The following is a 14,871-nucleotide window of genomic DNA, read 5'->3' on the forward strand; positions in this document are numbered from 1 at the left end:
CAGAGCGTCAAGCTTAACATTATAAAAACATCACGTCCGCCCCTGTTCTGTGATTGATTGTGTACTGCGTGCATGTGTCTGCTAGCTCATCGCTAAACAGCACCTGCATGATTAATTCATATTTAATAGTCCTTGTTTTTGGCTGCGGATTGATGCCTTGAGGAATTAATTGTGACACTCAAATGATGACTAGCAGCAGTAACAGCAAAACCCGAATAAGAAGGCAGATCAAGCAAATGGCTTAGACACTGAATGTCACACCCTTCTACAAGGAAATTAATCACATTCTCGCACCTCACTTGAATTTAAAAACAAGCTCTGGTGTCAATTTATGCTTGTACACAAACATCCAGCTTTCTTTCATGCATGTCTAAGTGGTAAACATAGGGAAACACTGCATCCTTATTGAGTTTGACCACAGATTCATGCCGCTTCCCTCGCTTATGTGACTAGAGTCATGGGAACAGTCAAGGCGCCTCGGAGGCACCGTGGGAAATTGCTTGTTAGTAGAGGCAGGGCTGAGAACTAACAGCAAATCGATGGCTTCGGTTTTAGTCAGCAGTGCCGCTTACCCCAGCTTGAACAAACAGACTGATCCACATCCAGAGGTGTTTGTTGCTGGTGAGCCATTAGAGCACTGAGCTGATTACGTCTTCATGCCTGCGAAAACGTCAGTGTGGTCAGTGCTTACGCTTTGCAAATGCTGAAACTGATTGAAAGCTCTGTTTGTGAAAAATTAAATGCAAAAATAGTGCCTGTGAAGTGAGCTCCAAGACATAAATATGTTATGCTTAAAATGTGATTTTAAAGCCTCAAGTAAGATTGCAAAACTTGGCAAATATGCTTATCAGACGGATGGTTCTACTTAAAATTGTATTCGACTCTCTGAAATTACTGCCTTCGAGCAAACATTAAAGCCTCACTGTCTATTACCAAATTTGAGTTTATTGTTTGTGTTATTTCCTGACAATACGCCCACCCATCTGTATGAATAAAAGTTTGCGAAAGCTGCATAACAGAAATCTGTTCAAGTCTTAATCAGATCTAGACAGTCAATAAATGCCATCTTGTGGACACTGAAGGATACTGCGCTGACGAGATTTGAGATGGTTTCAGTGCTGTGTAGAAGTATTCATACTACTTGACTTTGATCACATTTTGTCGCATTATAGCCAACAACGTCTGTGTATTTCATTGTGGTTATTATGCTACAGAACAGCACAAAGTAGCACAACAGTGTTAAGTGGGGAGAAAATAATCCAAAAACATCCAAATGAAAAAAAATGTGATGCCCATTTCAGTATTTAGCTCCCCATATCATTAACTTTGCATCGACAATCAAATTTTTGACTGTTCTTTGTCAAATTTCTCTATCTCATCCAGATTGCAGAGTGTCTCTAGCAGATAATTTTTCAGGATTTCCAAGTGAACTCTAATCATTCTCAATTTCTGATATAAGCCACAAAATTTTACCTCTAGCTGTATGTTTAGGGTTGCTGTCCTGCTTTTCTCCCAGGATTCTCATGCAGTTATCTCCATTCATCTTGGGGTGAATTTATTTAATTTCCCTTTGGGATCAAAAAAGTATTTTTGAATTTGAATTACGAGCTTTGCACATCTATAGACTCTACTTTTTACCCATTCTTTAGAAAATAGCTCAACTTCAGTCGGATGGAAGGGAAACATCGACTCAGTTTGGTACTAAGCGTCAGCAATTCCCTCCTTGCTCATTCTGTCAGTTGAGGTAGACAGTCAGGTCTTGGTATTGGTAGGTTTGCATTTTGCCTTTTTTTTCAATTTTCAGATGATTGATAGAATACCACAGTATTGAACTCTTTGACTTTAGTGAATTCTAAAGATCTAACATGAGATATCCAAAGCTTGAGATATTGTTCTAACACCTTTAAACTTTATCTCTGACCTGTCTGGTGTGTTCATTGGTCTTCGTGATGTTATGAGTGCATCACAGAACAGCTATGTTTCAATGTTTACTTGAAACCGTGTATCATTTTCCTTCCACTTCACAATTATGTAGAGTGAATCCTTTTGCAAAGCACTATAAATTTGGGAAATTAGATTTTTTTTTCCATGTCATATATGTTCTTTTCACAGAGAATGGAGGTTTCCGGGCTAAGATGTATGACATTACTCAGCATCCCTTTTTCAAACGCGGCATTGCTGTGTTGGTTTTGGCACAGTCTGTCCTGCTGTCAGTTAAGGTAACATCTATATTTTTAATTGCGCCATAATTTTCTCATTCTTGTCTTTCACTACAAATAAAATTAAATGTATTTCCTTACTTCTACAGTGGGATGTAGGTGATGACAAAGTTACCTTTCCTCTTGCCACCATGTCTGTAGTCTTCACCTTTATATTTGTATTGGAAGTAAGTCTGTTTCTGCCTGGGCCTCTTATCATTCTATACGTTTTGATCACTTCCTTCAGTGTATATACATGATAGATACATATTGTGATGTTTTCTTTTTTGTTGGTTTGTTTTGTAGGTGACAATGAAGCTGATAGCCATGTCTCCAGCTGGGTACTGGCAGAGCAGACGAAATCGTTACGATCTTCTGGTCACTTCACTGGGTGTCATTTGGATAGTTCTGCACTTTTCCTTATTGGTTAGAAAAATATCTTTTTTCACCAAGGGGAATTTATTTATGAGATGAGTACAGCACATGCAACTGTCTTTTTTTAAATGTATTTATTTTTTTATATATGCCCTTGTAGAATGCATATACATACATGATGGGAACGTGTGTGATCGTCTTCAGGTTCTTCACGATATGTGGGAAACATGTGAGTATGTTTGCCTCAAAGTCACCTCCCCTTTACCTCATAAATAATTTCTACCCTTATGGCATAAAATCTTGCGGCTCTTAATACATGTGTATGATCCGTGAAGGTGACACTGAAGATGCTGCTGCTGACCGTGGTGGTAAGCATGTACAAGAGCTTCTTTATCATCGTGGGAATGTTCCTCCTGCTCCTGTGCTACGCTTTCGCTGGAGTCGTTCTCTTTGGAACGGTCAAATACGGCGAGAACATAAACCGGTAACTATTGCTTATTTTCTGACCTTGTTTAGTTTTGTTTTCTTCCTCTTTGCAAAAGGAGCTGGAGGCTGGAGATGCAGTAAATCATGTCTTTGTACAGTTATTAGATTTTTTTCTTTTTCTTGTTTTTTCTTCAAATGGCAGGCATGCCAACTTCTCCACAGCAGGCAAAGCCATCACTGTTCTTTTCCGTATTGTCACAGGAGAAGATTGGAATAAGATCATGCATGACTGCATGGTAAGATGAGCTGCAAATACATCAGATAAAGGAACATACTGGAGGATCATGTGTTCCTAATCTAAAAAACATAGTAACACTTTATTTAAAGAGGTGTGCACAAGACCGACTTGACACTGTCATAAATATGACGTAACACGTTTACGACTGTTGTCATGAGTGTCATTTGGTAAATAATGACACTTTTAATGAAAAGTTCCATTAAAACTTGCATTAAAAATGTCAAGTTTGCTTTATTCTGTAAATAATGACACTTTTAACGCAAAGTTCCGTTGAAACTTGCATTAAAAGTCCATTAAAAGTGTCAACTTTGCATTAAAACTGACATTATTTACCAAATCACACTGCATGACAACTGCCATAAACCTTCATGAAGACTCCTTCATGTTCATGACAGGTGTTATGTCATATATGTGACAGTGTCATGTCAGCCTTATGCACACCCCTCTAAATAATTTTTATTTAAAAAAGTATTTTAACAGTTTACTAAGTTCAGCATGCTCTATTTTACTTTCCTGTTTGTTAAACGTAAAGTTTTGTTGAAATTTTTATGATAAAAAAATATTACTTGCTTGTTTTTTTTTTGTTTTTTGTTTTTTTTTACGGTTTCTAGGTTCAACCTCCATTCTGCACCCCTGACAAACATCGGTACTGGGAGACTGATTGTGGCAACTATGCAGGAGCATTGATTTACTTTTGTTCATTCTATGTTATCATAGCATATATTATGCTCAACCTTCTTGTAGGTCAGTGTTTTTTCTGTGCCTGTTCTGTGTCTTTTATAATCATGGTCTGTCATGTACTTAGTTTAGAACCAGTAAGCATATTAGTGGAAGCTTTATTAACGTCCGGCTAATTTTGTGTAAATTTAAGTGAGATAATATTTAATAACTAGTGTTTGAGCAGTTTTCTCTTTACAGTTGCCTGGTAACATCACATGACACGTTCAGACAGGAAATGCAGCTTGCCTCTGTCTTACGGTGAACATAATCGGAAAGGATGACATACTTTGGTATTTAGGAAAAACTGAGATTGCTTAGATTAATAATGTGCCCAACTATGGGCATGAAAATAACTTAACATCAGGAGTTGAGTTTTGTCAGTGACTCGAATACGGCCCTTTTAACAGAAAAGCCTCCAATCCAGTTCTTGAGATTGGCTAAAGACATTCCTTGAAATCTGTTTTATAATGTGAATACAGATAAAAAATGTTGCTAATCTATAAATGTTACAAGAGATAATTTAGATCAAAGGTAAAAAAAATTGAATCTTTCAATACGTAAATGTATTTTTTTTTTTTCCTAACTAAAAGTACATTTTTAATTACTGAGATTTGAGCCGTTTATAAATGTGCTTCAAGACTTGATGTTGACCTACGTTTCACTTTTGTTCCAACTTAGACTCTGGTCCAAGCTGGATCTTGTTCCTGCACTTCCATTAAATATAGAGTGCAGGATTTCCATAACTATAAATATCTATACAACTCTTCTTTGTCGGTATCAAATAGCCTTTTCATTTACATACCAGTAATGGTGGTAAAATTAGGAAACTAAACCTTTAGTTAAACATTTGATTATTCTCCTGTTAAAACTCCCCTCAAGCTTTATGCTCAACACCAGCAATAACAAGTGATTTACTTCAATGATTTAGCTATTTTATTGAGGGAAGATTATTTGTTGTTTTTGAATTAAGGCTATTTCTAATATATGTATTGATTTAATATCATTTTTACATTTTGTTTTTACTATCAGAGTAAAAACAACTCTGACTTTAGCAGCCCAATTTGATGCGATCACTCTAAAGATGACTGTTGCAATGCAAGCTATATATTAATGATTATATATCCATTATTATCTATTCTAACATTTTTGCTGCAGCCATCATTGTGGAGAACTTCTCTCTCTTCTACTCCACTGAAGAAGACCAGCTGCTGAGTTATAACGACCTGAGGCACTTCCAAATCATCTGGAACATGGTGGATGACAAACGGGAGGTCAGAAATTAGCAAGGATGTTTGTGAAAACCATATAGGACACTAAGAGTTAATATAGAGAGCATGTGAGGGAGGCGAGAAAGTAACTAGAGAAGCTGATCTTTAATTAAAGGTTTGATTCCTTAAAATTTAAACTTCACTTAATTTCAACACAAACTTGTTCAGTCAAGGCACGTGTAGCAGAAATGCAAAGGTTTGCGGTGGACTTTGCTATCCTTGCTATGCTTTGACAAACTCTTAATGACATTTTTTATGAAACATTTTTTGTCTGAAAAGCTTTTGTCATCATGTCAGCATATCTTAATAAACCCTTTACCTTTGTTCCTGTTTTTCATATATATATATAGGGAGTGATCCCAACATCCAGGGTGAAGTTTCTGCTTCGTTTGCTGAGAGGAAGGCTGGAAGTGGACCTGGACAAGGACAAACTCCTGTTTAAACACATGTGCTATGAAATGGAGCGACTTCACAGTGGAGGAGATGTGACATTTCATGATGTGCTGAGGTGACGGTCAAGTGCTACATATTGTCTTACTTATGCACTCATGATGTTAAATACAACCCATCTCATGTTAAATACTTTAATACTGAGGTTTCCGAACAAGTTTGGCCTCAGACCTAAATCAACCAATCATCTTGTTGGGCTAAAGAAAGGAAATGGCGTCCAACTCATTTTCTCCTGACATTATTTTTTCCATCTGTCAATCTGTTTTTTCCTTCCTTCCTTCCTCACTCCCCCCCCTTCCATCTTCATTACGACCTGCGTTTGTTGCCGGTTTCCCATTTAAAGCCGTTCCACTGTATAAGTATCTGGCAAAAACTCAGTGAACTTTTGTAATTCAAAATTTCTACCTTTCACCTACCCATCTTCCAACCTCAGATGACGTGCAGCACAATAATGTCGTTTGATTTGACTTGCATACATTGAAGAACATTTGAGGTTTCTAACTCTGATTTCACAAACACTACAAGGAAATGACTATTTTTTAAATAAAAGGTGGAAAAATATTAGTGTGTATTGGAAAATGAAAGAAATAAATGCAATATACAGTATATTCATTACATGCATTTTCTATTATTTGTTACATTTCTTGTTCTTGTAATAAAATGGAAAACATGTCAAATGGTGTAACAGATTAATTAGCGCTACTTAAACCTTGCATTCATCTGAAAAGTTCAAAGCTCCAAGTGTTTTCTTTGAGGTTAGAACCAAAAACATTTTGTTCTTCCTGAAAATGGAGGTTAATATTTTCTTCTGAACAAGGTAAAGAACCTACTGAAATAGAAATTTTGCTAATTTTGTGCATGCAGAGTGGAAGTAGGTTCACCTTACTTAAATCCAACACTCTATAAACATTTTCTTGGGGTTTGTAGCATCACTCCAGAGTAACACTACTCATGAGCAAATTTTGATCAAATGGCATTTTATTGATTTTTAACAAGGATACTGATAAACAACAAGTTTGTGGGTCTTTCTTTCAACAGCCATCTAAAATCTGACAAAAATCACATCATTTAAAAACAAAAATGTGCTATAAAAATTTGTCTTTAGGAAAATATTAATCAGACGTATGTGTACATTTGCCCAGCATGCTGTCATATCGCTCGGTGGACATTAGGAAGTCTCTCCAGCTGGAGGAGCTGTTGGCCAGGGAACAGCTGGAGTACACCATTGAAGAGGAGGTCGCCAAGCAGACCATCCGCATGTGGCTCAAGAAATGCCTTAAACGCATTCGGGCGGTTAGTCACTCAGCAGACCATGCTTGTTTTTTCCACGCTTGACTCACAAGTGCGTTCCCTGTCCGTGCATGACACTGTCCTTTAATGCGTGCATGCTTACAGAAGCAGCATCAGTCGTGCAGCATCATCCACAGCCTGAGAGAGAGCCAGCAGCAGGAGCTGAGCTCTTTCCTCAACCCTCCCAGCATAGAAACCACGGTGCCGAGTGAAGACCACAATGCTAACAACCCAGATAACCCCTCGCAGCCTGAGGTAAAGCCCCCACATCTAAACCACGGCTGCACACACAGTCTCACACGCTCGCAGCGTGATTTTACGCAGACACATCACACAATCAGCAGGTATGCTTTTGCACTGGTGCAACAAAGGATATCTCGTCTTTGTTTAGATGAGTGGCCTCCAGCAGCTTCTGAGCCCCACGTTGTCAGACAGAGGAGGGTACAGACAGGACTCCACAGACCTGGGGAGACCACAGAGAAAGTTGGGACAGTGGCGGCTGCCTGCAGGTTTGTTCGCTTCTGTACTCTCTCTTGTACAAGTTACAGATTTTGTAAAAGAGAATTGTGTAAAATTGAACAAAAACTTCCTCGTCTTCACTCTGCTAGGGAAAGCGAGGAAGCTAACGCTTGTAACCTTTTTTTTTTTTTTTTTATAAAAGTTGAGATGTGTTTTTGGAAATTCTGAGAGACTATTCAGATATGGTGCTAACGGCGGTGCTGGGTGAATATGTTCCAAGTGAAGAGAGCAGTATATTCACACCTGATGGTAAAAATAAAATCACAATATGAAATGAATACCATTTATGATTGGATCTCAGTCACTTGTCATGTCATGGAACAGTTGCCTGAGCGAATGTGCAGGTTTGCTGATGTTTCTTCAAAATAAAAAATGTTTTTGGTGATCTGATTTGAACAAAATTGTTAAAGTACATCCTGAAAAACGTGACTTACTTCAGTTTCTCAGCAACCAGCAGTGTCTTCAATTATTTGTGCACGTTTCCCCAGTTAGCATTTTTTGCCCATTATAGTGTCAACAGAGTGATAATAGTTCTCAAAATGCTAAAGGTCACAGAAGATATCAAATTGAGAGATTTAAAAAGGAAAGGAAATTTTGGGTGTATATTTTATCCTCGCAACAATCCACAACAATATAGCCGGGATACATGAAAGCTACATCTCAGAACAGCCTATGGGTTGTGGGTACTGATCTTGACTCAAGTAAACCTTTAGTTTGTCAAAATAGAATAGTCAAAATTAGTATTGGTACTCAATATTCTCTGCAAATTCTCTGTTTTTTGCTGTCAGGTCGTACGAGTGTCAAATCTATTGTTTGCAAGATGAACCCTGGCAACGACGAGGCCTCTTCGGGGTCAGAGGTGAAGAAGTGGTGGACCCGTCAGCTGACTGTGGAGAGCGACGAGAGCGGAGACGACCTCATCGACATTTAGAGACGACGTCCGACTGATGTTTTCTTTCTTCTTTACAGATCGGATGGGAAGCTTGCTGGTGGATTCAGACCTTTTCACTTCTTGTTTCTGTAGGCCGATGAGTGAAAACAGTGTCGCCGCTTCATTTTACCGCTACTTTTATCAGAAGGGTTCGATCAGCTGTGTGTGAAGCTTAACCTGGAGTGGATCATTCATTGAGGCAGCCATTTAGGCATGGATTAGTGTTATGTGTCCCATGTGCTGTGCACTTCTGAGTTTTTCTATGCAGGCGCATCCGGTGTAAAAGCAGACTGTTGACTTAGGCCATACATTAGGTGTATTCATGAACCCAACCGAGAAGCTGCTGCGGTGTGTGTTTTCTACTGTTCTACATGTCAATATCTTAATCAACTTCTGTCCTTCGATTTCTTTGATTTGTCTCTGTTTCTCATTCCTTGCATTTCTGATAATGTCTCTTGAGTTTTTCAGTGGTGATTGTTAACTGTTGTTTGTCTCATTGTCACTTTATACAAAAACGTATATGTCATTTTTTTTATCTGGACAAGAAAATGGAAAAACAAAATATACAGTTTTGACTGTGAATGTATTTAAAGTTACATTAGTGTGTATTGTGCAGCTTTAAAACAACTATTTTGTAAGTTATTAGAAACACTTATATTTATTATTCTATTAAAGGCCTATTGGGCATTTATGAGAAACACAGTGGTGTCACTGTCTTTGTACGTGACTTCAGGAATTTGAAATAGTTTTAAAAAAAGCTATATACATGTTTTTGCACAATAAAAATATTACATACAATGGTGGTTTGCCCATTTAAGGCCAATATGCCTCTATCTGAAGCACCATTTGATCACAGACACAATCACCCAGGTCAAAGCTGAAAAAGCACTGCAATGTCTATATGGGCCACTGAAACAAAAGTAAAACTCTGGCTTTAATCTGCCATGTTAAAAATCACTTAAATCTAACATGTTTCTCCAGAAATGTTGCCAGGGAGAGTCTGAGGGCTGTCAATCAACATTGTGTACGTGTTGCTTAATGTGCTAATGGCAGAGAAACAACTTACCGTCCCAGGAAAAGCCTGCATCGGTGGCCATGCTAACTAGTCTGAGCATTTGTGGCAGGCTCAGCTGATGGGGAGAAGCTGTAGCGTCACAGAGAGCAATGGAGAGAGTGTGAGCAGCGCGTATACAAGCGTGATTGACAAAAACAACTTCTGACCGACTGGTCTATTTCTGTAGTTATCGTTGGAAGACGGCAATGAAGCTTGATTTTTTTTTTTTCTTCACAGATCATCTGTCTTGGCTATACTATCACAACACAATGACAATTTTAACAGATATGTAAATAAATATACTTTTTATAATGGTTGCATACCCCACACATGTAGCTCTTTTTAGCATGTTCTTTTTTTTGATCAGATAAAGTGTCTCCATAGGTTTTGCATAGCTTGTCTCAAACCCTGGTTGTGATGCTGACTTAGTGGCATCCTGAGCAAAGAGCAACATGGATTGTTTACAAGATTAACCCTGGAGGAGAAAGGAGGAGATTTTCTTAAGTCTTCTTTACATGCTTATTATTGTCATATAAACTTTACAGATACTACAGATATTACATCTTGCTTCTCTCCATGGCTCGTTTTACACAACAGCTTATAGGATAGTCTCTTCTAAACACAAAGACCTACAATGGCTGTAACTGAGTGGAAAGATGCTGTTTAATGATTCCTTTCACATGAATATACGACTGTGCAGAATCAACCTGGTCTTTGGAAAACTCTGCCCTCTCCTGGACACATGCTTTGTCACATGGGTACACTAGTCTTTCTTCTTCTCTTCTGGCTCAGTCTTGTTCAACTTACAACAGGACTTACTTTCTGGTTGGGTACTCAGTTTAATTTTTGTCTAGAGTGTCTTTCTAAACTTTTCAGACCACTCAGCTATTCATACGTTGTCATACTGCACAAAGTTCAATGCACATTATTGAAATTCCATTTGACAGACCAACAAAATCTGTGCTTCTTTGTGAAGTGGAAGGTGTAAAATGAGATGCTTGTATATGTCATATAGAAGCATCATGATGCGTTTGCATGCATTATAAGCAGATGCATTTGGAAATGATAATTAAGCAGCGTTTATTCTATGTATAATACACATATTCTACCCGAAGTCGCTGCTTTATTTTGACGTATTCCTTTCTAGTGGGTTCATCAGACAATGGCTGCGGGTCAGAGTGGAGGTAATTGAATAAAGAGGTCGCATTCATGCAGCTGCATTTTACTTTAACAAGGGGCCTTGTTAGACACAGAATTAGCCTATTAAAAGAAACACGGCCTTGATTTGTCCGGTTAAAACCCTGTTAAGTTTCACAGCTGACGGAGGGTGTGCGGGGCTGTCTAGATAATGAACGAGCAGAGAAAGTGCAGAGGATCGGCTGCCTGTGGGACATCCACTCTGTAGAGGTCCTGATTTACTCACACATTCCTCTCTCGGTGACTGAGTGCTCCCTCTGGCATCTGGTCCTGTTGGGAAACAGTGTGACATCAGCCTTCTTGCCAATCAACTGCCTTTAATTTATCTTTTCTCACTTACTCTTCCTGTCAACCATCTCCTCTTAAGTGCCACTTAGCTGAGAGCTAGCTCATCAAAGGGGCCTTTTCTGCATCTTTTTTTTTTTTCTCTCATTTTCGCTCTGCGTGGCGGAGCACTTTTATTTTGTCTTTTAATTGCCTCTGCATCGCGCTGAGCTCTTACGAGGCCTGTTGTTTTTTACCCTCTCTGCCCACCTCTCCCTCGTGCATGTACAATGCTTATTTAGGACCTAATTGAGGCACTTTGGTAATTGTGGAGGAAGTTCTTAAGAGCGGAGGGAGTGGGAGCGTGTCTGCGAGTCCAGATCACCTGTAATTAAAGTACATGATGGCTTTGATGGCTCGGTTCCCTCCTGTTGAGATGGCATGTTTAAAGCTTGAGCCGGCAGCATCACGTGGACTAGAAAATGCCTTCTCTCTGGAACACAAGGCGGATAATGCTGACATGATGGAGTTTCTGACGAGAATTATTATCTTTAAAAAAAAGAAACGCTCATGCACAATCACATACCAGTTCATGTCTTTAAAGATGCAGCGCACACACCTCCAAATTGCATCAATTGCTGTCTTCAAATGACCTAATCTTGAAAAGAATAGGATATCCCCAAATATTTTTCTACATCATTTTATATTGGCCATGTTTGCCACAACACAGGGCTGTTGAAAGAGTCTTGTTTGTTCTGTGGCATTTTCTCAATTTGGGGAGAGGGGAAGTCTTGGCATTTGTACCCCACTCATACTATTGCGGTCCAGCTGCAATTTCAAATTCATGACAACAAGTTCATATTAATGTTCATCCTTTGATAATGTGATTTACATTTTCAGTGTTTCATTCTGTGTATAGCTCCCAGTTTTCAGTTTTCCCTCCACACATTCTGAGCTTCATAAAGAAGGTGGCGGCCGTGCAAATTTACCGTCTCTATCTCACATCAACATTCACCCCAGGTCCCGGCCTAATCCCATCCCTGTGTTTGGAAACAGATGGCTACTACTACAATGAAAAAAGTAGCAAATTATTTTAAGCAGCAGGCAGCAGAGGCAATTAACAACTGATAAAATGTGTTGATTAAAATCTATTGCAGTCTCATGGACGAGGGGTAGGATGGGGGCAATTGTACCGTACAGTCAATTTGGCATCTGACCAGGTCAAGACATGCAGACCTTCACCTGAACACAGCTGCTCATTTCATTTTATTGTATTTTTTGGCTGAATAAGACTTGACTAGATTATAAGTAATGCAATGACAAGAAGCTGGTATTTGTACTGGTACTGACGTTCTTCCCTCAAAACAACTTAAAAAGTTTAGTTTGAGATTCAGAATGTAAAGCTATTTCTTGAATCAAATGGTTTAATTTTGAAATAAAACTCAAAGATGTCTTCCTATGGCCTAGTTTTCTTTCAAATGATTTACAGTCCCTTGAAAAACTATAGCCCTTAATTTTGCACCAACAACCAACGTCCATGTATTTTCTAAGAATTTAACATCGACGGCCTTCTAACTCCGTCGACCTCAGCCCCATGTCTGGAGCCTCCCCACAGGCTTACTTTCAAGAATGCTGTATTCTTGAAAGTATACTCTCTCTATTCTCACATCAACTCTCCCCTGCCCCCAAGAAGCAATCCAGCAGCATGATGCTGCTGCCATGTTTCCACCATGTAGTTTGAGTTGAGAATGATATCTGTCATTTTGAATTTAGATCAAAACGTTTCATTTTGGTTTCTGATCAGAGCACCTTGCCCCCCTACGAGCAAGCTGCAAACTTTATGTCAACAAAACAGTTCATCTTTTTTTTTACTACTCGACAAAGGTGAGATTTGTTGAATTCACAACTAAAAGTTGTTCTGTCAAGCTGTGGTTCTCTGCAGTTCCTCCAAAGTTACTTTGGGCTTATTGGCTGCTTCTCTGGCCCGCTGTCTTTCACCTGTCAGTGATAGTCATGTTTTGGTATGCTTTCCATTTTCAATTGATGGATTGAAAAGTGTTTTGTTTCTGAACACTTTTGAACACTTCTTCAAACTTCTCCATAACTTTGTTTCTTGGTCTTTATGGTGCCTGTTTCTAAGGATCTCTCAGAGTATACAATTTATAGATTAAATTGAACACAAATGGACACTCTTTACTAAATAGATGACTTAGGAAAGCAATTGGTTCCACTGGATTTCATTTATAGGGATCAGAGGAACGCAGAGTTTTTACTTTAGCCCCCCCCTTTTCTCCTGCTTCACGAATTGTGTAGTTCTGTCACATGAAATCCCTCTGAAAAACATGAAAGTTTGTGGTTTTATTGTGGCATTTTTCGGGAAAAACTCAAGAGGTTTTAATGCGTTTGCGGGAAAAACGACAAATTTCTGGGTTTTCTGCCTATCATTTCCCATCTCTTTTCAGATGCCCTGTGCAAACACAATGACTGCAGGAAGTCATCTCGAGGCTTTCACCTCATGCTCAGCGCATCATCAGCCCGGTTCGACTGCCGCCCCGGTGATCCCCGAGCACAAAGTGACACAGAGGCTCTACTTTGTCTCAGAGCCACACAAACCCAATTTCCTTTAAACGACTAATCAGTCCCATTCATCCGTCCACGGGTCCCTAGTTCCTCAAATCTACACCTGTCTTTGGCTTCTTTAATTACTGGAAGGCTGCCTTTGTCTGATCAGGAGCCAAGATTAGAATATGAGTGGCAAATTCAGAAGAAAATCATACAGGCTCAAACCAAGTCAATTACCCACCAATCAAAGTAAAAAAGGCTTGTAATTGCAGGGTAACAGTGAGCGCCTCCGCTTCAGCGCCAGCTTTGAGGGTAAAATAGGCAAGAGATAATGCGTTCCTGCAGGGGGTGCTATGCTCAAACTATTAAGTTTATCTGTGGCAGGGCAAGCTTATAGATCACAGAGAAAGCTTTATTTGTTTCCCCCCCTCCTTTCAAATGCAACTATAGCCTGTAGTGAGACATTACCTTATAATTCTATGCTTTTACTCGGCTATTATGCCAAATTGTGCATATGACGTTTTGAGGAAAATGCAGGAAAATTATAAGGAGAGAAAGCTTTTATAATGCTATTTGTAACAGTACCAGGAAATGATTTTCACAACGCAAGTTGCATGCTTAATACAAATTATTTTGCATCAAAAAAACTGGCCTACCACAAGAAATTGAAAAGAAATGTAATCGATTTATATCCAGATCGGAGTTTAACTGATTTCATTTTATGTTTGTAAAATCTGTTGCTTTCTCCCTTGAACTCCAGCCTCAATATCTTATCTGGGATTTTTCCATCATCGTGTGAGAGTCTTCAAAGCAAGGAAAACAAATTGGCAATACAGCGTCAGATGCTACTGTAGGTCAAGCTGAAGAGCCCCAGTTGTGATGAGGAATACGGTGTGTGTGTTCAACATGCATTCTAATAAGCATCCATATTCAGGGTTTTCCTCCCCTGAGATCAAAAAGTGCCTATAGGCTATTTCTTCTTCTCTTTTTTTCTCCTCCTTTCTTTTGGAAACGGAGAATCATTTAATGCACACTCTTCTCTTCCCCCACCCAAGCTTTCAACGCGTGGTGCTTAAATTTCAGATCCCAAACCCGGAACAGTGGAGAAGCGCGGAAAGGCAGAGTGAATGAGAAAAGCAGAGACTAAGAGAAGCTGCTTCACGGCAGCTGACGGATCCCCCCACCAGGCTTTAGACAGGGCTAGTTTTTGAAAAAACAGGATAAAAACTGACAACTTCAGTTTTGCCTTTCCTTTATTTATTTTCTACCTTTTTGCCCCCTCCCCCCCAATCCCTCTTTGTTTGGCAGCATTTGAAGAT

General features: G+C 39.1%; 1 protein-coding gene across 4 annotated transcripts in view; it reads left to right on the top strand.

Moving 5' to 3' along the window:
* nalcn (sodium leak channel, non-selective) overlaps positions 1–9,177 on the top strand; it is a 75,382-nt gene extending 66,205 nt beyond the window's left edge. For all 4 annotated transcript variants that reach the window (XM_023337419.1, XM_005810806.1, XM_023337421.1 and 1 more), the window contains 13 exons: positions 2,113–2,219; positions 2,309–2,386; positions 2,505–2,624; positions 2,734–2,802; positions 2,909–3,057; positions 3,202–3,295; positions 3,909–4,041; positions 5,173–5,288; positions 5,636–5,793; positions 6,878–7,028; positions 7,131–7,280; positions 7,417–7,534; positions 8,333–9,177. In XM_023337419.1, coding sequence (XP_023193187.1) covers positions 2,113–2,219; positions 2,309–2,386; positions 2,505–2,624; positions 2,734–2,802; positions 2,909–3,057; positions 3,202–3,295; positions 3,909–4,041; positions 5,173–5,288; positions 5,636–5,793; positions 6,878–7,028; positions 7,131–7,280; positions 7,417–7,534; positions 8,333–8,475 — 1,586 coding nt within the window. In that variant the 3' untranslated portion in view covers positions 8,476–9,177. The remainder of the gene's footprint in view (positions 1–2,112; positions 2,220–2,308; positions 2,387–2,504; positions 2,625–2,733; positions 2,803–2,908; positions 3,058–3,201; positions 3,296–3,908; positions 4,042–5,172; positions 5,289–5,635; positions 5,794–6,877; positions 7,029–7,130; positions 7,281–7,416; positions 7,535–8,332) is intronic.
* Positions 9,178–14,871: the final 5,694 nt, after the last annotated feature.

This window comes from Xiphophorus maculatus, chromosome 7 (assembly GCF_002775205.1).
Source record: "Xiphophorus maculatus strain JP 163 A chromosome 7, X_maculatus-5.0-male, whole genome shotgun sequence".
Lineage (NCBI taxonomy): Eukaryota > Metazoa > Chordata > Actinopteri > Cyprinodontiformes > Poeciliidae > Xiphophorus > Xiphophorus maculatus.